The 25,314-nt window shown below is 41.7% G+C and overlaps 1 protein-coding gene across 1 annotated transcript in view; it reads left to right on the top strand.

Moving 5' to 3' along the window:
• Positions 1 to 25,314, top strand: part of LOC115633561 (trichohyalin-like) — a 158,848-nt gene that overhangs the window by 10,957 nt on the left and 122,577 nt on the right. Inside the window, exons 3-4 of the mRNA XM_030531017.1 lie at positions 4,618 to 5,022; positions 9,865 to 10,384. Coding sequence (XP_030386877.1) covers positions 4,618 to 5,022; positions 9,865 to 10,384 — 925 coding nt within the window. The remainder of the gene's footprint in view (positions 1 to 4,617; positions 5,023 to 9,864; positions 10,385 to 25,314) is intronic.

Here is a 25,314-nt window from a genome sequence, read left to right on the forward strand (position 1 = left end):
CGGCGGAGGCGCATGGCTTGCGGCGGATGGCCGAAGAAGGAAGGATCCCGATGGTGGCGTTGGCAGCCACACCCCTCAACCGGATCGTGTTCCGCTCAGGAAGGGGGGACGTGTAATGACGCGTTGCGTAGCGAGCAGCCGCGCGTCATTACGAGTAGTTGTAAGCGAACAAGTATTTTGTAAGGATTAGGGAGTCACGAAGGCGAGTAATTTTAAGTTCAGCTAGTTTTTAGTTCTTCTTTTGGTCTCGCCCAACACGCACTGAAGCGCGAGCTGCATTTTTATTATTTTGGATTAATTAAAGACACGTGGAGAAGTTTTGGCATACCGCCCTCTTTTTATTTGTTGGACACCTCGGCACTTTGGGGTGCCTAATTTACCAATTTATTTCAGCATACTCTGGCCGGCGAGCATACCCGCGGCAGAGTAACAACGTTACATGATGATACAGATCGGTATAACTGTTTTACTAGCGACTGATACTAATGTTTTTATCTTTGTGATCTCGATGCACTTATGCTTATCACTAGATATATTTATGCATGAATTATTGCTTTTTCTTTAAACCGGAATACTCTGATATCATATTTCATTGTTTTGAGGAATCAAACTTATATCGCAATTATGAATTACTCTTGCTTATGCAGAATAACTTTGGTTTATCAACTCTTTTGTACTATTGATGAATTTTAACCTTTAATTTTAGTTTGATTATGTTTTTCTTTTGTTTACGTTATGATTACTTGAATTTTATAAATGGAAAAGAATGAAGTTTAATTGGAATTTAGTATTTTTCATTATATATTGAATAAAATAACTATGACTTTGAATTTAATATATTTTTCCTAATGTAAAGGGATAAGGCAGGCGAAGTAGCCTCTTCTTGGGATTTTTCATAAAATAACACACAATGGAAAACTCATTGGTAGAGTGGGTAGAGAGCGTATCAACCACACCATCTGGTATTGCTGTTTCCTAATACATTTTCTGATTCTTTTCATTATCTTTCTTTTTTCTTTTTTTGACTGTTAGCCTATTGCAAGTGCCGCCCCAACTCTCTCTTTTTTTCTATGTCCCAGGCATAGGGATCTCTATAAATTAATTATGTATTATGGGTGTTGATGGAGTGTACGGTCAAGAACCCTCCCACAGGCTGTTTTTCTAGCCGCAGTCAAGGTATCCCGCACCGACCCTCTCCCCCAACAACGTCAGCCCATAGAATGTGTATGGTTGTACATTATACTTGTCTTATTGTGTGTACATTACACCTCTGTACATTAAAGAATTTGGCATGCAACCTCATCTGTTCTCACCTTACATAAATTTGTTGCGAACAACGGTGGATACAAGAAAACTGCGTACGGCTGTACAACGGCACTACGACTTCTCACGACTACTTATGACGGCTGACTACTGACTGCTTATATGACGGTTGATGACTGACTGCTTGAAACGACCGTTTACAACTGACTCCTTCCGACGACGGCTGACAACTCACTACTGATGTCGATCTTCCTCTTCTACTATGCCATTCTCCTGTGTGCGCTTTGCCAATATCACCACTGCCCATCTGCCTATCTTACACTCGGCCATCCTGCACTAGTCATCGGTCCCCGATGACCATGGGTCCTCGTTGTTCACCGCATACCTCCAAAGCTTCATGTTATCAGAGCTTGTGGCCGTGCTTATTGGTCCTTCAACATTTGCTGCTTTTCGCACCTCGTAGCGCCCGTTTCTTTTAACTTTTGTTACCTCATATGGGCCAAGGTACTCGCTCGCCAACTTCCTTCCTGCTACAAATTGCGTACGACGGATTGCCACCAAATCGCCGATATGGTATCCGTATTCGCTTTTACGCTTCTTATGGTACTGTTTTTTATAATTTTTTCGCAGCTTGTCGTAATAATTGCCTTTCGTTGTCAAAATTAGCAACCATTTCTTCTTCGAGCATTTCCACAATTCGGTTATCTGCAGAGTTGTGCATCTTTACGCCAAACATTATCTCAAAAGGTGATCTTTTAGTAGCAACGTGGACTGTGGAGTTTATGGATTTTTGGACTATCGGCACGTATTTGAACCATTTGGCTGGTTGCTCCGAGGACAACTTCGATATAATTGCCAGCTCGGAACGGTTTACTCGTTCTATCTGACCGTTTCCGCGGGGAACTCCTGTGGTACTCCAAACGTGGCCGATAGTATTTGAATCAGCATACTGCTTAAATGCGTCCGCTGTGATTGTACGGATTGGATTTCCGAATACTGCGGCCCATTCGCTAAGCTTCTTAACCACTTCTTCGCTTGTTGTTGTTTTGGTCGGGTATAACCATACGAATTTGGTAAACCCATCCACCATGGCAAATATATACTTGTACTGCTTCGCAGTGGAGTCCATTGGGCCAAGATGATGATGATGTAACGGGAGTACGACTTTTTCTATAACATGAAGGAAACCTTCTTTCTTGCCAACCTTTTTGTTGTGCACAATGCACTGTACGCAATTATTTATAACATGTGCAACTTTGTTCTCCAGGTGAGGGATCCAGTAAGTCTGCTGGATTGTATGCATTGTCTTTTGTGCAGCAAAATGTCCAATGTTATGCGCGTTCAGTATGATCTCCTTTTCCATCAGTTTTGGCACCACCAGTACATCAACTCCATTCGCTACTTTAAATAACAAACTGCCTTTTATTTTGAAGTTCTCATAGGGACGGATGGAGAGAATATCATAGATCGCCTTGATCATAGGATCCTTCTGCTGCGACGCCCTTATGCGTGCTGTTAACTCCGAAGATACCATCATGACTTGCAGTGGGTAGCGGCTAAGACAGTCTACATGCTTCAGTCGCTCTCCTGCACGGTGTTCTACGTTGAATTGAAAATCTTGCAAATATACGACCCATTGAGCAACGTCTCGTGGTACATCGTTTTTGTTAAGGGTCTGTTTAAATGCAGCGCAGTCCGTAACCAGCTTGAACGACACGCCAAGTAAATAATGGCGATACTTCTTAACTGCTAGATATATTGCCTTCGCCTCCTGTATGTAGCTATGCTTGCGAGACTCTGCATCCGATGACTTCTTACTCCAAAATGAAACAGGGTGCAATTGACCATCAAACCATTGCATTAAAGCCGCTGCAAAGCCGTCCTTCGATGCATCGGTATGCAATTCCGTTTTTGCCTCTCTGTTGTACAGTCGCAGTATTGGTTCTTCTATGAGGGCCTCTTTTAAGTTACGAAAAGCTAGCAACTCGTCAGGTCCCATTTTGAAATGTACACTTTTTCGCAACAAATCTGTGAGCGGTTTTGCTATCTGAGAGTACTTCCGTATGAATCTGCGAAAAAATCCTGTCAGACCAAGAAATGATTATACTCCTCTGATATTTTTCGGCACTGGAAACTTGCTGACGGCATCTGTCTTCTCCTTGCCCGGCTTAATTCGTCCCTCTTCAACTGTGTGTCCCAGGAAATTAATCGATGTTTGCAGAAAACGGCATTTTCTCCAATTTATTTGTAAGGCGTTTGCAGCTGCAGTGTCAAATACTCTTTTCATCTTGCTGAGACACTCTTCCGGCGACTCTGCGTGTATTATTATGTCGTCCATATATAAATCCATCACATCTTCGCTTAGTAAACCTTGGAACACGTGGTTTACAAATCGTATGAAAACAGCCGGTGAATTACAAAAGCCAAAAGGTGCTCAGTTGAATTCATAGAGACCATCCTTAGTAACAAATGGAGTATACTTCTTGCTGTTTTCCTCGACCAAGACGTGGAAAAAACCGTTCTGTAAATCCATTGAAGTGAAGTACCGCGCCTTCTGCAGCTTTTCCAAAACGTCATCAATGATGGGAACCAGAAAACAGTCCTTCAGAACCATTTGATTAAGCTTGCGAAAATCGACACAAACTCTGTTGCTTCCATCCTTTTTCTTCACAACGACGATACGGCTTGCAAAATTTGAAGAAGAAGGTCGTATGATTTCTGCCTTGAGCCACTCATCGATTTGTTTTTTTTACTGCTTCAGCTTCAGCAAATGCAATACGACTTGGGGAGTGTTGAAACGGCATGATGTTTTCATCTGGAACGATTTTCAGCATGACATCAGTTTCTGCAGCAGTCATATTGTATTCGGCTGGTTTATAGCTCTTGATCATTGTCTGCACCGCATCTTTAAACTGCGAAGGTACATGTGGATCAGTGTTTGTTTCGATTACGTTAAATATACTTATCTGATTTGGTTCGTCAGTTTCCTCCCCAAGGGGAGAAAACTTGTAGCCAGCTTCCGTTAATGTAAATCCAAACTTGCTCACGAAATCGTATCCCAGAAGTGCATCGCATTCTATGGCCCTGTCAGCCACAACGAAAAACTTATGGGCTACTTTCATGTCGTCGATCAAAACTTCGGCAATAACAAATCCAAGAGGTCGCGTTGAATTGCTTCCCAAGCCACGTAGAGTAGAAAAATATATTGTGACGTCAGCGCCCGTATCGACCAGCCCTTGCACCTCAATGTTGTTGACCATAAGCTTCTTTAAGCGTTTTGCCTGATAGACCATGTTGACACTTCTCTCTGCTTTACATTCTTTTGACATGTGGCCGCTTTTATTACATCGGAAGCATTTAAGATCGGCCCTGCAATCTTCGGCCCGACGAAACATGGACGCGGACAGGGGCTACGGGGACCTGGAAGAGTGGCGCAGGCTCCAGAAACAAATGGCATTCGATCGGGACCTCCGGAACTTCCAGTTCCGGGCACCCGCCCGAGCAAGATCACCGACGCCGGCAGGCAACCGACGTCGCCGCCGTGGGCACCGCGGGGGCCGTCGAGCGCGAGAGCGACGCCAACGGGTACAACAGGCGCGGCTGGAGGAGCAGCAGCGAGAGCGACGCCAACGGGCGCAACAGGCGCGGCTGGAGGAGCAGCGGCGAGAGGAGAGGCTACGGCTGGAGGAGCAGCAGCGGGATGAGAGGCTGCGGCGTCGGGAGCAGCGACAAGGCGAGCGGCGCGAAGATCAGCAGCGGGTGAGAAGGGCCATGCGAGACGTGGAGGCGCGCCTGGCGTACGCCAGATGCCTGCAGGAGCTGCAATGGCTGCATAGGGGGTCGCGGGTGGACAGCCGCGGGTCCCCTGGCCAGTGTTTGTGGCGTGGGGCAGAGAGCCCGATGGCACAGCGAGCGAGCAGCCGATGGTCGTGCTGGAGAGGTGCGGCGGCTCCACAAAGCCCCTCGCTTGGGCAATGTTTTCACCGGCGGAGGCGCATGGCTTGCGGCGGATGGCCGAAGAAGGAAGGATCCCGATGGTGGCGTTGGCAGCCACACCCCTCAACCGGATCGTGTTCCGCTCAGGAAGGGGGGACGTGTAATGACGCGTTGCGTAGCGAGCAGCCGCGCGTCATTACGAGTAGTTGTAAGCGAACAAGTATTTTGTAAGGATTAGGGAGTCACGAAGGCGAGTAATTTTAAGTTCAGCTAGTTTTTAGTTCTTCTTTTGGTCTCGCCCAACACGCACTGAAGCGCGAGCTGCATTTTTATTATTTTGGATTAATTAAAGACACGTGGAGAAGTTTTGGCATACCGCCCTCTTTTTATTTGTTGGACACCTCGGCACTTTGGGGTGCCTAATTTACCAATTTATTTCAGCATACTCTGGCCGGCGAGCATACCCGCGGCAGAGTAACAACGTTACATGATGATACAGATCGGTATAACTGTTTTACTAGCGACTGATACTAATGTTTTTATCTTTGTGATCTCGATGCACTTATGCTTATCACTAGATATATTTATGCATGAATTATTGCTTTTTCTTTAAACCGGAATACTCTGATATCATATTTCATTGTTTTGAGGAATCAAACTTATATCGCAATTATGAATTACTCTTGCTTATGCAGAATAACTTTGGTTTATCAACTCTTTTGTACTATTGATGAATTTTAACCTTTAATTTTAGTTTGATTATGTTTTTCTTTTGTTTACGTTATGATTACTTGAATTTTATAAATGGAAAAGAATGAAGTTTAATTGGAATTTAGTATTTTTCATTATATATTGAATAAAATAACTATGACTTTGAATTTAATATATTTTTCCTAATGTAAAGGGATAAGGCAGGCGAAGTAGCCTCTTCTTGGGATTTTTCATAAAATAACACACAATGGAAAACTCATTGGTAGAGTGGGTAGAGAGCGTATCAACCACACCATCTGGTATTGCTGTTTCCTAATACATTTTCTGATTCTTTTCATTATCTTTCTTTTTTCTTTTTTTGACTGTTAGCCTATTGCAAGTGCCGCCCCAACTCTCTCTTTTTTTCTATGTCCCAGGCATAGGGATCTCTATAAATTAATTATGTATTATGGGTGTTGATGGAGTGTACGGTCAAGAACCCTCCCACAGGCTGTTTTTCTAGCCGCAGTCAAGGTATCCCGCACCGACCCTCTCCCCCAACAACGTCAGCCCATAGAATGTGTATGGTTGTACATTATACTTGTCTTATTGTGTGTACATTACACCTCTGTACATTAAAGAATTTGGCATGCAACCTCATCTGTTCTCACCTTACATAAATTTGTTGCGAACAACGGTGGATACAAGAAAACTGCGTACGGCTGTACAACGGCACTACGACTTCTCACGACTACTTATGACGGCTGACTACTGACTGCTTATATGACGGTTGATGACTGACTGCTTGAAACGACCGTTTACAACTGACTCCTTCCGACGACGGCTGACAACTCACTACTGATGTCGATCTTCCTCTTCTACTATGCCATTCTCCTGTGTGCGCTTTGCCAATATCACCACTGCCCATCTGCCTATCTTACACTCGGCCATCCTGCACTAGTCATCGGTCCCCGATGACCATGGGTCCTCGTTGTTCACCGCATACCTCCAAAGCTTCATGTTATCAGAGCTTGTGGCCGTGCTTATTGGTCCTTCAACATTTGCTGCTTTTCGCACCTCGTAGCGCCCGTTTCTTTTAACTTTTGTTACCTCATATGGGCCAAGGTACTCGCTCGCCAACTTCCTTCCTGCTACAAATTGCGTACGACGGATTGCCACCAAATCGCCGATATGGTATCCGTATTCGCTTTTACGCTTCTTATGGTACTGTTTTTTTATAATTTTTTCGCAGCTTGTCGTAATAATTGCCTTTCGTTGTCAAAATTAGCAACCATTTCTTCTTCGAGCATTTCCACAATTCGGTTATCTGCAGAGTTGTGCATCTTTACGCCAAACATTATCTCAAAAGGTGATCTTTTAGTAGCAACGTGGACTGTGGAGTTTATGGATTTTTGGACTATCGGCACGTATTTGAACCATTTGGCTGGTTGCTCCGAGGACAACTTCGATATAATTGCCAGCTCGGAACGGTTTACTCGTTCTATCTGACCGTTTCCGCGGGGAACTCCTGTGGTACTCCAAACGTGGCCGATAGTATTTGAATCAGCATACTGCTTAAATGCGTCCGCTGTGATTGTACGGATTGGATTTCCGAATACTGCGGCCCATTCGCTAAGCTTCTTAACCACTTCTTCGCTTGTTGTTGTTTTGGTCGGGTATAACCATACGAATTTGGTAAACCCATCCACCATGGCAAATATATACTTGTACTGCTTCGCAGTGGAGTCCATTGGGCCAAGATGATGATGATGTAACGGGAGTACGACTTTTTCTATAACATGAAGGAAACCTTCTTTCTTGCCAACCTTTTTGTTGTGCACAATGCACTGTACGCAATTATTTATAACATGTGCAACTTTGTTCTCCAGGTGAGGGATCCAGTAAGTCTGCTGGATTGTATGCATTGTCTTTTGTGCAGCAAAATGTCCAATGTTATGCGCGTTCAGTATGATCTCCTTTTCCATCAGTTTTGGCACCACCAGTACATCAACTCCATTCGCTACTTTAAATAACAAACTGCCTTTTATTTTGAAGTTCTCATAGGGACGGATGGAGAGAATATCATAGATCGCCTTGACCATAGGATCCTTCTGCTGCGACGCCCTTATGCGTGCTGTTAACTCCGAAGATACCATCATGACTTGCAGTGGGTAGCGGCTAAGACAGTCTACATGCTTCAGTCGCTCTCCTGCACGGTGTTCTACGTTGAATTGAAAATCTTGCAAATATACGACCCATTGAGCAACGTCTCGTGGTACATCGTTTTTGTTAAGGGTCTGTTTAAATGCAGCGCAGTCCGTAACCAGCTTGAACGACACGCCAAGTAAATAATGGCGATACTTCTTAACTGCTAGATATATTGCCTTCGCCTCCTGTATGTAGCTATGCTTGCGAGACTCTGCATCCGATGACTTCTTACTCCAAAATGAAACAGGGTGCAATTGACCATCAAACCATTGCATTAAAGCCGCTGCAAAGCCGTCCTTCGATGCATCGGTATGCAATTCCGTTTTTGCCTCTCTGTTGTACAGTCGCAGTATTGGTTCTTCTATGAGGGCCTCTTTTAAGTTACGAAAAGCTAGCAACTCGTCAGGTCCCATTTTGAAATGTACACTTTTTCGCAACAAATCTGTGAGCGGTTTTGCTATCTGAGAGTACTTCCGTATGAATCTGCGAAAAAATCCTGTCAGACCAAGAAATGATTATACTCCTCTGATATTTTTCGGCACTGGAAACTTGCTGACGGCATCTGTCTTCTCCTTGCCCGGCTTAATTCGTCCCTCTTCAACTGTGTGTCCCAGGAAATTAATCGATGTTTGCAGAAAACGGCATTTTCTCCAATTTATTTGTAAGGCGTTTGCAGCTGCAGTGTCAAATACTCTTTTCATCTTGCTGAGACACTCTTCCGGCGACTCTGCGTGTATTATTATGTCGTCCATATATAAATCCATCACATCTTCGCTTAGTAAACCTTGGAACACGTGGTTTACAAATCGTATGAAAACAGCCGGTGAATTACAAAAGCCAAAAGGTGCTCTGTTGAATTCATAGAGACCATCCTTAGTAACAAATGGAGTATACTTCTTGCTGTTTTCCTCGACCAAGACGTGGAAAAAACCGTTCTGTAAATCCATTGAAGTGAAGTACCGCGCCTTCTGCAGCTTTTCCAAAACGTCATCAATGATGGGAACCAGAAAACAGTCCTTCAGAACCATTTGATTAAGCTTGCGAAAATCGACACAAACTCTGTTGCTTCCATCCTTTTTCTTCACAACGACGATACGGCTTGCAAAATTTGAAGAAGAAGGTCGTATGATTTCTGCCTTGAGCCACTCATCGATTTGTTTTTTTACTGCTTCAGCTTCAGCAAATGCAATACGACTTGGGGAGTGTTGAAACGGCATGATGTTTTCATCTGGAACGATTTTCAGCATGACATCAGTTTCTGCAGCAGTCATATTGTATTCGGCTGGTTTATAGCTCTTGATCATTGTCTGCACCGCATCTTTAAACTGCGAAGGTACATGTGGATCAGTGTTTGTTTCGATTACGTTAAATATACTTATCTGATTTGGTTCGTCAGTTTCCTCCCCAAGGGGAGAAAACTTGTAGCCAGCTTCCGTTAATGTAAATCCAAACTTGCTCACGAAATCGTATCCCAGAAGTGCATCGCATTCTATGGCCCTGTCAGCCACAACGAAAAACTTATGGGCTACTTTCATGTCGTCGATCAAAACTTCGGCAATAACAAATCCAAGAGGTCGCGTTGAATTGCTTCCCAAGCCACGTAGAGTAGAAAAATATATTGTGACGTCAGCGCCCGTATCGACCAGCCCTTGCACCTCAATGTTGTTGACCATAAGCTTCTTTAAGCGTTTTGCCTGATAGACCATGTTGACACTTCTCTCTGCTTTACATTCTTTTGACATGTGGCCGCTTTTATTACATCGGAAGCATTTAAGATCGGCCCTGCAATCTTCGGCCCGACGAAACATGGACGCGGACAGGGGCTACGGGGACCTGGAAGAGTGGCGCAGGCTCCAGAAACAAATGGCATTCGATCGGGACCTCCGGAACTTCCAGTTCCGGGCACCCGCCCGAGCAAGATCACCGACGCCGGCAGGCAACCGACGTCGCCGCCGTGGGCACCGCGGGGGCCGTCGAGCGCGAGAGCGACGCCAACGGGTACAACAGGCGCGGCTGGAGGAGCAGCAGCGAGAGCGACGCCAACGGGCGCAACAGGCGCGGCTGGAGGAGCAGCGGCGAGAGGAGAGGCTACGGCTGGAGGAGCAGCAGCGGGATGAGAGGCTGCGGCGTCGGGAGCAGCGACAAGGCGAGCGGCGCGAAGATCAGCAGCGGGTGAGAAGGGCCATGCGAGACGTGGAGGCGCGCCTGGCGTACGCCAGATGCCTGCAGGAGCTGCAATGGCTGCATAGGGGGTCGCGGGTGGACAGCCGCGGGTCCCCTGGCCAGTGTTTGTGGCGTGGGGCAGAGAGCCCGATGGCACAGCGAGCGAGCAGCCGATGGTCGTGCTGGAGAGGTGCGGCGGCTCCACAAAGCCCCTCGCTTGGGCAATGTTTTCACCGGCGGAGGCGCATGGCTTGCGGCGGATGGCCGAAGAAGGAAGGATCCCGATGGTGGCGTTGGCAGCCACCCCCCTCAACCGGATCGTGTTCCGCTCAGGAAGGGGGGACGTGTAATGACGCGTTGCGTAGCGAGCAGCCGCGCGTCATTACGAGTAGTTGTAAGCGAACAAGTATTTTGTAAGGATTAGGGAGTCACGAAGGCGAGTAATTTTAAGTTCAGCTAGTTTTTAGTTCTTCTTTTGGTCTCGCCCAACACGCACTGAAGCGCGAGCTGCATTTTTGTTATTTTGGATTAATTAAAGACACGTGGAGAAGTTTTGGCATACCGCCCTCTTTTTATTTGTTGGACACCTCGGCACTTTGGGGTGCCTAATTTACCAATTTATTTCAGCATACTCTGGCCGGCGAGCATACCCGCGGCAGAGTAACAACGTTACATGATGATACAGATCGGTATAACTGTTTTACTAGCGACTGATACTAATGTTTTTATCTTTGTGCTCTCGATGCACTTATGCTTATCACTAGATATATTTATGCATGAATTATTGCTTTTTCTTTAAACCGGAATACTCTGATATCATATTTCATTGTTTTGAGGAATCAAACTTATATCGCAATTATGAATTACTCTTGCTTATGCAGAATAACTTTGGTTTATCAACTCTTTTGTACTATTGATGAATTTTAACCTTTAATTTTAGTTTGATTATGTTTATACTCTGTACATGAAATGTACAAGAGTATATTAGGTTTGCGGGAGCTGAAAAATGTAACAGGCAGAAGGAGGCGTGGCAGACCCCACAAAGTATATATATTATTGATCAGCGTGACAAGACGAGTCGATCTAGCCCTGTCTGTCTGTCTGTCCGTCTGTCCGTCTGTCCGTCCGTATGAACACCTGGATCTCAGAGACTATAAGAGATAGAGACACCAAATTTTGCACGAAGATGCGTTATGTGTGTATTCTATACGAGTTTGTTTTATTTTTTTGATTTTCCCCCCCACTTCCCCCCTATGGGGGTTTTCCCGATTTTCCATTCGTATAATCGCCTATATCTCGGAGACTATAAGACCTAGGAACACCAAATTTTAGTCCCAGATGCCTTATGTGAATACGCAGAAAATGTATATTTTGGAATTTCCCTCCCTCCCCCCTCTCCCCCGCAAATGCGATTTTCTCTAACTCCCGTAATTCTTGGAATTTCGAACTAAAATTTTGGAAATACCTCCAGTTAGTAATTATGTGTCCGTATGCCAAGTTTCACTATGATAGACCGATTTACCAAGAAGTTATAGCCATAAATATATTTGCTGCTGCAGCGCTGCTCAAGCGCTGCCCGCGGCTGTTGTTGATGTTGCTGTTTGGTTGACTGCGAAAATGCTTACACAGACACGAATTGATGCGCATAGGCATACATACACTCACACAGACGCAATTGCTATGTAAATGTGCAATTATACACCCTTTACGTGAGTTCGAATACCGAGAGAGGTAAAATCGATCCAATTTTTTTTTTATTTATTTTTTTTTTTATTTTCTATAATTATTGAAAACATATGTACAGAGTATTTCAAAGTCGGGACACCCGACTTTAGCTTTTTTACTTGTTTTCTTTTGTTTACGTTATGATTACTTGAATTTTATAAATGGAAAAGAATGAAGTTTAATTGGAATTTAGTATTTTTCATTATATATTGAATAAAATAACTATGACTTTGAATTTAATATATTTTTCCTAATGTAAAGGGATAAGGCAGGCGAAGTAGCCTCTTCTTGGGATTTTTCATAAAATAACACACAATGGAAAACTCATTGGTAGAGTGGGTAGAGAGCGTATCAACCACACCATCTGGTATTGCTGTTTCCTAATACATTTTCTGATTCTTTTCATTATCTTTCTTTTTTCTTTTTTTGACTGTTAGCCTATTGCAAGTGCCGCCCCAACTCTCTCTTTTTTTCTATGTCCCAGGCATAGGGATCTCTATAAATTAATTATGTATTATGGGTGTTGATGGAGTGTACGGTCAAGAACCCTCCCACAGGCTGTTTTTCTAGCCGCAGTCAAGGTATCCCGCACCGACCCTCTCCCCCAACAACGTCAGCCCATAGAATGTGTATGGTTGTACATTATACTTGTCTTATTGTGTGTACATTACACCTCTGTACATTAAAGAATTTGGCATGCAACCTCATCTGTTCTCACCTTACATAAATTTGTTGCGAACAACGGTGGATACAAGAAAACTGCGTACGGCTGTACAACGGCACTACGACTTCTCACGACTACTTATGACGGCTGACTACTGACTGCTTATATGACGGTTGATGACTGACTGCTTGAAACGACCGTTTACAACTGACTCCTTCCGACGACGGCTGACAACTCACTACTGATGTCGATCTTCCTCTTCTACTATGCCATTCTCCTGTGTGCGCTTTGCCAATATCACCACTGCCCATCTGCCTATCTTACACTCGGCCATCCTGCACTAGTCATCGGTCCCCGATGACCATGGGTCCTCGTTGTTCACCGCATACCTCCAAAGCTTCATGTTATCAGAGCTTGTGGCCGTGCTTATTGGTCCTTCAACATTTGCTGCTTTTCGCACCTCGTAGCGCCCGTTTCTTTTAACTTTTGTTACCTCATATGGGCCAAGGTACTCGCTCGCCAACTTCCTTCCTGCTACAAATTGCGTACGACGGATTGCCACCAAATCGCCGATATGGTATCCGTATTCGCTTTTACGCTTCTTATGGTACTGTTTTTTATAATTTTTTCGCAGCTTGTCGTAATAATTGCCTTTCGTTGTCAAAATTAGCAACCATTTCTTCTTCGAGCATTTCCACAATTCGGTTATCTGCAGAGTTGTGCATCTTTACGCCAAACATTATCTCAAAAGGTGATCTTTTAGTAGCAACGTGGACTGTGGAGTTTATGGATTTTTGGACTATCGGCACGTATTTGAACCATTTGGCTGGTTGCTCCGAGGACAACTTCGATATAATTGCCAGCTCGGAACGGTTTACTCGTTCTATCTGACCGTTTCCGCGGGGAACTCCTGTGGTACTCCAAACGTGGCCGATAGTATTTGAATCAGCATACTGCTTAAATGCGTCCGCTGTGATTGTACGGATTGGATTTCCGAATACTGCGGCCCATTCGCTAAGCTTCTTAACCACTTCTTCGCTTGTTGTTGTTTTGGTCGGGTATAACCATACGAATTTGGTAAACCCATCCACCATGGCAAATATATACTTGTACTGCTTCGCAGTGGAGTCCATTGGGCCAAGATGATGATGATGTAACGGGAGTACGACTTTTTCTATAACATGAAGGAAACCTTCTTTCTTGCCAACCTTTTTGTTGTGCACAATGCACTGTACGCAATTATTTATAACATGTGCAACTTTGTTCTCCAGGTGAGGGATCCAGTAAGTCTGCTGGATTGTATGCATTGTCTTTTGTGCAGCAAAATGTCCAATGTTATGCGCGTTCAGTATGATCTCCTTTTCCATCAGTTTTGGCACCACCAGTACATCAACTCCATTCGCTACTTTAAATAACAAACTGCCTTTTATTTTGAAGTTCTCATAGGGACGGATGGAGAGAATATCATAGATCGCCTTGACCATAGGATCCTTCTGCTGCGACGCCCTTATGCGTGCTGTTAACTCCGAAGATACCATCATGACTTGCAGTGGGTAGCGGCTAAGACAGTCTACATGCTTCAGTCGCTCTCCTGCACGGTGTTCTACGTTGAATTGAAAATCTTGCAAATATACGACCCATTGAGCAACGTCTCGTGGTACATCGTTTTTGTTAAGGGTCTGTTTAAATGCGGCGCAGTCCGTAACCAGCTTGAACGACACGCCAAGTAAATAATGGCGATACTTCTTAACTGCTAGATATATTTCCTTCGCCTCCTGTATGTAGCTATGCTTGCGAGACTCTGCATCCGATGACTTCTTACTCCAGAATGAAACAAGGTGCAATTGACCATCAAACCATTGCATTAAAGCCGCTGCAAAGCCGTCCTTCGATGCATCGGTATGCAATTCCGTTTTTGCCTCTCTGTTGTACAGTCGCATTATTGGTTCTTCTATGAGGGCCTCTTTTAAGTTACGAAAAGCTAGCAACTCGTCAGGTCCCATTTTGAAATGTACACTTTTTCGCAACAAATCTGTGAGCGGTTTTGCTATCTGAGAGTACTTCCGTATGAATCTGCGAAAAAATCCTGTCAGACCGAGAAATGATTATACTCCTCTGATATTTTTCGGCACTGGAAACTTGCTGACGGCATCTGCCTTCTCCTTGCCCGGCTTAATTCGTCCCTCTTCAACTGTGTGTCCCAGGAAATTAATCGATGTTTGCAGAAAACGGCATTTTCTCCAATTTATTTGTAAGGCGTTTGCAGCTGCAGTGTCAAATACTCTTTTCATCTTGCTGAGACACTCTTCCGGCGACTCTGCGTGTATTATTATGTCGTCCATATATAAATCCATCACATCTTCGCTTAGTAAACCTTGGAACACGTGGTTTACAAATCGTATGAAAACAGCCGGTGAATTACAAAAGCCAAAAGGTGCTCTGTTGAATTCATAGAGACCATCCTTAGTAACAAATGGAGTATACTTCTTGCTGTTTTCCTCGACCAAGACGTGGAAAAAACCGTTCTGTAAATCCATTGAAGTGAAGTACCGCGCCTTCTGCAGCTTTTCCAAAACGTCATCAATGATGGGAACCAGAAAACAGTCCTTCAGAACCATTTGATTAAGCTTGCGAAAATCGACACAAACTCTGTTGCTTCCATCCTTTTTCTTCACAACGACGATACGGCTTGCAAAATTTGAAGAAGAAGGTCGTATGATTTCTGCCTTGAGCCACTCATCGATTTGTTTTTTTACTGCTTCAGCTTCAGCAAATGCAATACGACTTGGGGAGTGTTGAAACGGCATGATGTTTTCATCTGGAACGATTTTCAGCATGGCATCAGTTTCTGCAGCAGTCATATTGTATTCGGCTGGTTTATAGCTCTCGATCATTGTCTGCTCCGCATCTTTAAACTGCGAAGGTACATGTGGATCAGTGTTTGTTTCGATTACGTTAAATATACTTATCTGATTTGGTTCGTCAGTTTCCTCCCCAAGGGGAGAAAACTTGTAGCCAGCTTCCGTTAATGTAAATCCAAACTTGCTCACGAAATCGTATCCCAGAAGTGCATCGCATTCTATGGCCCTGTCAGCCACAACGAAAAACTTATGGGCTACTTTCATGTCGTCAATCAAAACTTCGGCAATAACAAATCCAAGAGGTCGCGTTGAATTGCTTCCCAAGCCACGTAGAGTAGAAAAACTTTGCTGCAGCTCACCAATTTTCATTTTGTTAAATACTGCTTCCCTTAATTTTGTGACGTCAGCGCCCGTATCGACCAGCCCTTGCACCTCAATGTTGTTGACCATAAGCTTCTTTAAGCGTTTTGCCTGATAGACCATGTTGACACTTTTCTCTGCTTTACATTCTTTTGACATGTGGCCGCTTTTATTACATCGGAAGCATTTAAGATCGGCCCTGCAATCTTTGCGTAAATGCTCTGCTGATCCACAATTAAAACAATACTGCTTCTTCTCTGGCCTATTCTGCATGGATTTTTTATTGTTTTCATACGGCTTTTTAAACTTTAATGCTTCCTGTTCTGGCTCCGAACCGCTTTCATAGACATCGTACTTTTCTTTTAACTCCTTTAATGTTTTACAGCTATATAGGTTAAACTTGTAGTCACTTCTCATGTTTAAGCAATTCACAACGTATCGTATAACCGACTCAGTGTCCACAATGCCGCGTGCAGCAATGCGTTTCATATGCAGCAGATATTCATGAAAACTTTCGCCCTTCGATTTCACGCGACTTTTAAGTTCCTTGTGTATGTCGGCACTGCACACATATTGTTTTCCAAATTCATCGACCAACAATTCCAAGCAACAGTTCTTTATAATCGCAGACTGTTGCCGATTCCAAAAATAATTGAGCTGTACGTATCATTTTGGAGCGCGCCTGTACATATTTTTGTTTCTCATTAAGGCCGTAAGCATCGGCATTCATATCGAAGTTGGTAAACCACTGGTATGCTTTCGCCATCAAAATCCGGAATGATTTTATTGAAATTATCCGCAACAATTCGGCAATCGCTCTGATTTTTCTCATCGACTTGGATTTTAAGCGTCAACAGTTGAACGAGTTGTTGTAACGTTGTATTGTTGTCTGCTATCCCACTTGTGTTCTCTTCGTTTATTCTCGAATTTTCTCGTACACTCGTTGACGTAGCAGCTATTTCCTTTTGCAACACTGAAACGAGTGGCGGCTTCTCGTTGCTTTCCACGATCGCTTGTTCGGCTTCTTGCATGTTACCCTTTGGTACTACATTCATCTTGTTGAAATTATGTGCTGCACGAGTGTTAGGTTTTGCCGTTACAATTTGTTTCACTATACTTTTCAAATTTATCGCTTCTCTTTTAGCTCTTTTTACAGTCGGCTTTTGTTCTTTTTTAAACGTCATGAGTTTTGCGTGTATTCGTGGCGTACCAGATAGACGTTCGATAGTTTTTCTGCTTGTTGCTAACTGTACCTCTTTTTATTGCGAGTTAGAATAAATGCGTCTGCCACTGTCACAATATTTTTACGTCTCTTTACTGCGCGTCTGATCTGTGTATTATTTAATTCGTTGTTCATCGAACTACTTAGACCGTTAATTGAATATTCGGACCTTTATGCTACGCGGCGGCTTTTTCCGCGGCTTTAATCATAAGTCCTATAAATTCAGCACTTCAATTTAGTATTATTGGGACACACTTTAGCTGCACATCTGCTTTGCTCCGCGTTTCCAATCACGAGTTGTGCCCCAAAATGTAACATTATTCTGACACACTGTAAGCTGCACATATGGTTTCCTCCGCGTTTCCAATCACAAGTTCGAACGGTTGAGCCCCCAAATGTAATAATAGTGTATTTATTATATGTGTATTATAAAATATTGATTATGACGTTAATGTGATTTAAAACTAGCGGACAAGGTAAATGTCTTAACAAGAATAGGCGGCGGTGGATACAAGACAACTGCGTACGGTTGTACAACGGCACTACTTCTCACGACTACTTATGAAGGCTGACTACTGACTGCTTATATGACGGTTGACGACTGACTGCTTGAAACGACCGTTTACAACTGACTCCTTCCGACGACGGCTGACAACTCACTACTGATGTCGATCTTCCTCTTCTACTATGCCATTCTCCTGTGTGCGCTTTGCCAATATCACCACTGCCCATCTGCCTATCTTACATATATATATATATATATATATATATATCAATATTTTATAATTAACCATAATTTTAGTAGAAATGCATCAAAGCCGTTACCTATCTGATAAAGAAAGAGCTAAAATATTAGCATATCGAGAAACTGGAATGCCCTTACGTGAAATTGCTTCCAAAATACAAAGGAGCTTTTTTACTATACAAAAGTTTTTGAAAGACCCCGAACACCACGGAAAAAAGCCACGCTCCGGTCGCCCGCCATTGGTACAAAATCGCGATAAGAGGAGAATAAAATCGTTAGCACTCAAATAAAACCTGAGCGCAGGCGAAATTTGTCAGGAACTGGATCTCTCAGTGTCAAAACATCGCGTGCAACAAATTTTACGAGCCGATCAATTCATTTCATATGAAAAAAAAACCGTCAAATGTGAACTACTTCCTTGCCCGCATGCACTTTGCAGAGATGCATAAGTTTTGGGACCTGTAGTGGAAAAAAATTATTTTCAATGACGAAAAAAAATTTAATTTAGATGGACCAGATGGGTATCAATATTATTATCGTGACCTCAGGACCCCCAAACAAATGAAAGTGTCGCGCAATTTTCAAGGAGGATCGCTAATGGAGTGGGCTGCATTTTGCTTTGCTGGAAAGAGTCCTATATGCTTTGTCTCACATAAAATGAACTCCGAAAACTATGTACAGCTATTGGACGAAAACCTGATTAATTTTGGAGAAGAAATGTGTGGAGATTAATGGACATTCCAGCAGGACAATGCTCCAATCCATGTCTCAAAACGCACAAAACAATTTTTTGAGGATAAAAAAATACCACTTTTGATGTGGCCTGCAAAAAGTCCAGATCTTAATCCCATAGAGAACCTTTAGCGAATCCTTTCCAGTAAGGTTTACATGCATGGCAGACAATTTAGATCCTTGAAAGAATTAAAAGAAGTAATCGTAACAGAGTGGGCCAAATTGGACGGATCACTTCTTCAAAACTTGGTTAGTTCAATGCCAGATCGCATGTTAAGAGTAATTAATAGTAATGGAGGACATATCTAAACAATTAACGCTAAAAACACAAGTATATCGAGATATAAATTTAGTTTTTTCAATTTGATCAGTTCAATTATTTCGTTCGGAAAAATTTTCATTAAATTTTTAAAAAAGTTTCTTATAATTTCTTAAATATTACTAAACTGAATTTAAACTGTCATTTTATAAAGTTTAAGGAAAAATTACAATCATTTTAAAATATCGAAGATTTTTGTTTTAATTAAGAAAAATATGTTGATAAGGTGACTTATTTCGCAGGCCTATAAATAAAAGTGTTTTTTTTTTTCAGTTATTTTATTTTTATATGTTGATTGGTTGTTTATTTTATGGCTTATAGGGTCTAACAATTTTAATATGTTCTAGCTCGAGCTAATGTAACTTTTGAATAATTTTAACCTGCTTTTATTTACTATTTGTGGTTTCTTTTTTCCAGAATCTATTTTTATGTTGTTTCTATGCTTATAACTTTATAAGGACCTAAATATTTTCTTTCTAGCTTATGAGCTGTATCGTTCTTTAATAGTACTAAAGTTCCTATCTCTAGTTCTATGTCATTTAATTTTTTATCATATTCTATTTTTCGTTTTTGTTTTTCTATATCTATTAAAGTTTTTGCTCTTTTATAAGCTGTTTCCAATCTAAACTTAAACTCTTTAGCATAATCGTCTATGTTATAAATAGGGTCAATTGTAGTATTGTTATTAAATGCTGTGAACTGTCTTGGTAATCTACCATAAACAAGTTCGTATGGACAGTATTCATGTACTGTCGATGGAGTCGTATTGAAACAATAGGTGAAATAATTAAACCATATGTCCCAATCGTCTTTGTCAATTGAAATATATGAACGAATAAACTCGTTTAATGTTCGATGGCTTCTTTCAATTGTCCCTAACGTCTGGTGATGATGTGCTGTTGAGTGTATATTACTTATCTTCATATACTTGCACAAGTCATTTATGAGTGAATTCTTGTATTCAGTACCCATGTCTGTTATGAACGTCTTCATAGGACCGTACTTTAATACCAAAGATTCAAATATTCCCTTAGCAACTGTTTTTGCACTTTTATCCGCTACTGGTATTGTAACTAGATACTTAGTGAGATCGCATATTATAGTTATTGTGTATTTATTGCCATTCTCTGTACGAGGTAATGGTCCTATTGTATCTATTAAAACAGTGTCAAATGCGGTATTTGGGGTATTTGTTAATATCATTGGAGCTTTAGTATGCTTAGTGGTTTTTGCCTGTTGGCATTTCACACAAGTTTTGACATACTTTTTAATTGTCTTATTCATTTGGGGCTAATAGAAGTATTTCCTAATTTTTAACAAGGTACGCCTCCTTCTATAGAATCATCATGGAATTTTGACAGTATTGCATTGATTTGACTTTCGTCATTTTTGTCTATTTATGTCACTTTTGTTAGTAGCGCTACTTTTAATGTATTCAAATATTTATTGCCCATATTTTTAAATTCATTAAGTGGTACAAAATCGAAAATATGTTCAGTTTGTGACAACTTTAAATTAACAATTTTATGTAATCCCGCTTCTGAATTAAGCCTTTGAAAAAATTTACCTAAGTCGAACTTTTCATTGGATGTAGTGTCCAATTTCCTACAGGGGCAATCATAAATGATTTGAGTTGTCATACTCTTATATTTTATCTATTATGCTGCGGTCACCTTGGATAAGCGGAGCAGCATCATACGATTTTGCCGTTGCTTATCAGTACATACGTTTTTTTTGCAGACTTCGGCTAAGCGCTAATGTTGTTGTTGATTCAAGATCGGCTTTGGCTGAAAATTGCATAGGGCTAGCTAAAGTGTTTGCATGGGGTACAGTTCACTTCTATACCGACTTCTGAGTGAAGCAGACTAAGTCTGACAAGTGATTGTGTCCAAGAGCCGATTATAATACATTGCACGTGGAAAAAAAAAGAATTAACAAGAATTGAATTTAACAAAAAGTTAAAGTAAATATAAATTCCCCAAAACCAGTGTTTATTCAGTTTTTCTACTGGAGTGGCCAGGTAATTTAGTGTCGTTCTATTATGAATATAGCCTACAATTTCAACTAATTACAGTGCCTAGTGCCAGTGCCCTTACCCTCACCCTTGGGTTTTTGATTCCTGATTAGGGTCGCCCCAAATCTCGGGTATATGTCACATATATATATCTATGCGTGGTAAATCTTCGCACGCATAAGCAAACGTGGAGGTTCATATAAAACCCACTTATCTGACGGTGACGTCATGGCTAGGCTGCAGTCGCCGCTTTAGTTACTGGCGACAGCGCTGCAAGCGTCGCTGCGACCGTTTTCTGTATTTCGGCAACTGCGCTGTGGCTGTTTTTTATATCAATTGGAGCTGCAGCTGTTTCATCAAATTGGAGGCGTGGTGATTTCTAAGCCTAGCCAGATGCTGTCTAACGGGACAATGTTTGAATACTTTTTTCTGAGCGTCGCCGAAATGTATTTCTGGATCGCCGAAGGAAAAATGCGATGCCATCTCTGAAACGACCAATTTTCCCAATGATGTGCTAGGTCTTTTCGCTTTGCTTTATATAATGAAAATCGTGGATCACTCTTAAGTGACTAAAAAGAATTGCTAATTTATTTGTATTTTTTTTTTTTATCAGGCAATTCACATTACGTCACTTCAGGTTAAAAATAGTTTTTTTTCTTTAAAGTGTTCTTAATATCTTAACTGATTTGAAAAGAAAAAAGGAAGAAATGTTAAATGAAATGATAATGGACCATGCGTTAAAAAAACAAAAAGTAAAATACTTTAATTTAATTTTTTCTTTGGTAATTAATTGTAATCTTTAAAAGTTTCAACTCACGCATGTTTATGTAAAAGTTTGATCCACTATAATTGTAATTTTTCTAAGAATTCCAGCATGGTCTCATTGAGCTCAACGACGGCATTGCTTGGTAAGTCAAACCTATGTATTTTTATAGTTGATCATGACTCCTTTACATAACCTACATGCGTTTAATTTAAACCAGTTATTTGAAACTATACCCGCCTATTTCTTTCTATATTTAATTTAATTGTATTTTTTATTAATATTCTCCTAATTATTTCGGAACTATGTTTACTTATTAATTTTCAACGGTCAACACATTTGATTCAATTCGAATTTGAAACAATGAATTTTAATTCCCCCTTTAAGGTACAAATAAACCAAGAAATTTTTGAATTATTAGAAAAATAGACATGAACGCTTAAAATTTATTTTTAAGGGTCTATCGCTGGACATCAGGCCAATGACTGAACAAACCGAGTAGCTTAATTAGAAGTTATAGTAGGGACAACCCTTAATTACCAACATCGGTGTTGTCTAGGTAGGGTGGGTAAAGAATAGGGTTCCACCAACATCAGGATACCCTCACAAATCGATCTAATTCGCGGTTGCATCTGTCGATTATATGCTAAATTGTTTCGGGGAATATTGCTAGTAGTTTGCATGTACTTTAGTTTCTTTCTTTGTCATGTGCACTTAATTATTGTGGCAGTGTGTTACCTGGTAGGAGTGAGGAAGAACCCCACCCCATCCGACGAGCTAATCCCGAGCATAGCGAGAAGTGCACGCCTCCTATCTCCTCCATGGTCAGGAAATTTACTTCGATAGAATAATTTTCTGTTTAATCCACCGGCACGCTACACAAATGGCGCCCAAACGTGAGGCCAAACCTAATTCGGCTTTATCTAATTCAATAAGTACAGAATTCGACCTAGATTTCTGACTCGGTCTATAGGGAAAGAATTACTAGAGAAGGTATTAGCGAACACCTGTTTATGAATTGGTTAGCTTCGCGGCAAAAGGCTCGAAAAATCCATCCAAAATAATTTTCATTTTTTTTCCTAATATTCATATAGAGATCGGATGAAGGATAGGTATAAATATGGCGCGGAACCTCGGTATTAGGAATTTTGTTACGATTCGTTGAATACGGATCGAGCAACCATATCGAATCTGGTCTTTAAATATTTTATGCTGAAAGAACTCGTGTCATAGTACCTGGAAACTGCGATTGCAATTCGGTAAATACCAGATTGGTCGACCAGTACTTAACCGAATGTTCAAATGGCTCTTATTGTTTATTCGACTCCCCAACCGAGTTACTCGAAAGAGAACTTTAGGCTGGGAATAGCAGATCTCTGAAGAAGCTTCGGAAGTCTGACCAGCAAAAATATTCTTTCTTTAGTGACTTGGAAATAGCAAAGAGTAGTTTTACAGTATCACATGCAATTGACAGATTTAGGAATAAGATTGGATAGGAATAGTATTTGGCATTTTTGAAAGGCGATAGACCTAAAATTACACGATATTGGGTCACAGATTTTTATTATTATTGTTTTCTTTTGATTAAAACTACATAAAGAACTTTTTTATTGTAATTGAAAGATGCCCGTGACACGTAGTCCTGAAGGCAACACTGCCTCTGGTTTCTCGCCTCAGCAGTGTGCTATTTGTAATGATGCCTTGGGTCAGAATCAGTTGGTTGCTACAACACCGTGCCAACACCACTTTCATAGTACTTGTATGGTACAGTACATAAAAACTAATAAAGGTTGCCCTATATGCAACGTAGCCATTGACTCAGACTGTCTGAGTTATGAGGGAAACAATTTAGCAGTTGAGTTAGAAGCCGAAGTCGGACCGATAGAGGTTCCTGAAGTGGTTGTAAGACAAACCACTCAAGCTGACACCCATCCAATAGGCAAAGCCAGTGGTAAGCCACGTGGAAAAGGTAGGCCGCATAGAGGTCAAGGCGCGTACCCACGTAGTCGTATGCAAACTCGTTCACAAACCCGGTACCCCAGTCACTTAGTAGGAAGTCGTATATCCTTGGGAAGCTTAGGGAATCACTCCATAGGTGGCGAGACCAATGAAAGTATGACGAACTATATCCACTCGGCCATACAGGAACAACAAAGAAATATGATGTCGGAAATTAGTAATCTAATTAAGACATCAATTGAAAGTTCACTTCAGGTTCGAATGAATAGTCTGAATATTAACAACAATCCATCTTCGGCAAATGTTAGTCACAGTCCGCAACTGAGTGAGCGAGATCAGCACAGCTCAGGAAGAGATGCTAGAAGTAGATCTCAAGCCGAAGAAAATTCTAATATAGGCCATTCGGGTAGTGGGAATCGAAATATCGTGCCTGAAAAAGCTGCCAATATCTTGGCTAGTTGGCGACTCAAATTCGATGGCTCAAAAGATGCGATGCCCGTCGATGAATTTCTATATCGACTGCGCTCTTTGACTGCCCAGACTCTAAATAATGATTACAACTTGCTTTGCGACAATTTGCATTTGCTTTTCGCAGCGAAAGCAAGCGATTGGTTTTGGAGTTTCCACAGGAAACATAGTGAGTTCTCTTGGCAGGCGTTTTCCGCCGCCTTTAGGCAAAGGTTCGACGATGCCAAGGATGACTTTGATTTATGGGAGCTCATCCGAAGACGGCGTCAAAAGGAGACAGAGTCCTTTGATGATTATCAGATGGCTTTAGAAGAGTTAGTTAATCGAATTTCCCATGAGATAAGTGAACAAAAGTTAGTCGATATTTTAATTCGTAATTCTAAGAATTCGCTTCGGTATGAACTTCTACATCTTAAGATTGCCAATAGAAATGAATTGAGATTAGAAGTCAGAAAGCATGAGAACTTTCTGAAAGACACTAGCCTTCCTGTACTCCGACCAAAGCACTTTAAGCCAAACGTTTCCGAGGTTCAAGAAGATTTCACAGATGCTGAAGAGGAAAACATTTCAGAAATAGTTCGTAAACGCCTTGTGTGTTGGAACTGTGACAAAGCCGGTCACCGTTTCGATGATTGCATGGGGGAGAGACGTATCTTTTGTTATGGCTGTGGAGCCAAAAATACGTACAAGCCTCAATGCGAAAAGTGCAACCCGGAAAACGGCAAGAAGGGTGTGCCAGACAGGTCTACCAGTGTGACACATCCGAAAACCAGTTAGATACTAATAAAACAGAAATTATGTTGGATAAAGATAAGGACCAAGACATTGAAGATAGCTTGGCCGAACAGAATATACAGGAAAATTTGAATAGGATTAAACATACAATTACAAGTAATGATAATTATATAGATAGCAATGTTAGTTATTTTAGTAATATTTCTAGACCCAAGCGGTCTACAACTAGATTAAGGAGATATTGGAAAGATATAAAAACAGTCAGGAAGAAACTGATCTCGGCAATTTTTATGAGTTCAGACAATAGACTGTACACGGACTTGACAATAGAAGGACAAACGTATAAAGCACTGCTAGACTCTGGCGCAACCGTCAGCTGTATTGGTGGTAAAGCAGCGGAATATTTTCAACAGCACCCCAAGGCAAAAAGGTGTTCAGGGAAAATAAGAACCGCAAGCCATGAGTCTTGTGTAGTAAAAGCAAGATT

The sequence above is a fragment of the Scaptodrosophila lebanonensis genome, unplaced genomic scaffold, assembly GCF_003285725.1.
Source record: "Scaptodrosophila lebanonensis strain 11010-0011.00,11010-0021.00 unplaced genomic scaffold, SlebRS2 tig00001445-arrow-arrow-pilon, whole genome shotgun sequence".
NCBI lineage: Eukaryota > Metazoa > Arthropoda > Insecta > Diptera > Drosophilidae > Scaptodrosophila > Scaptodrosophila lebanonensis.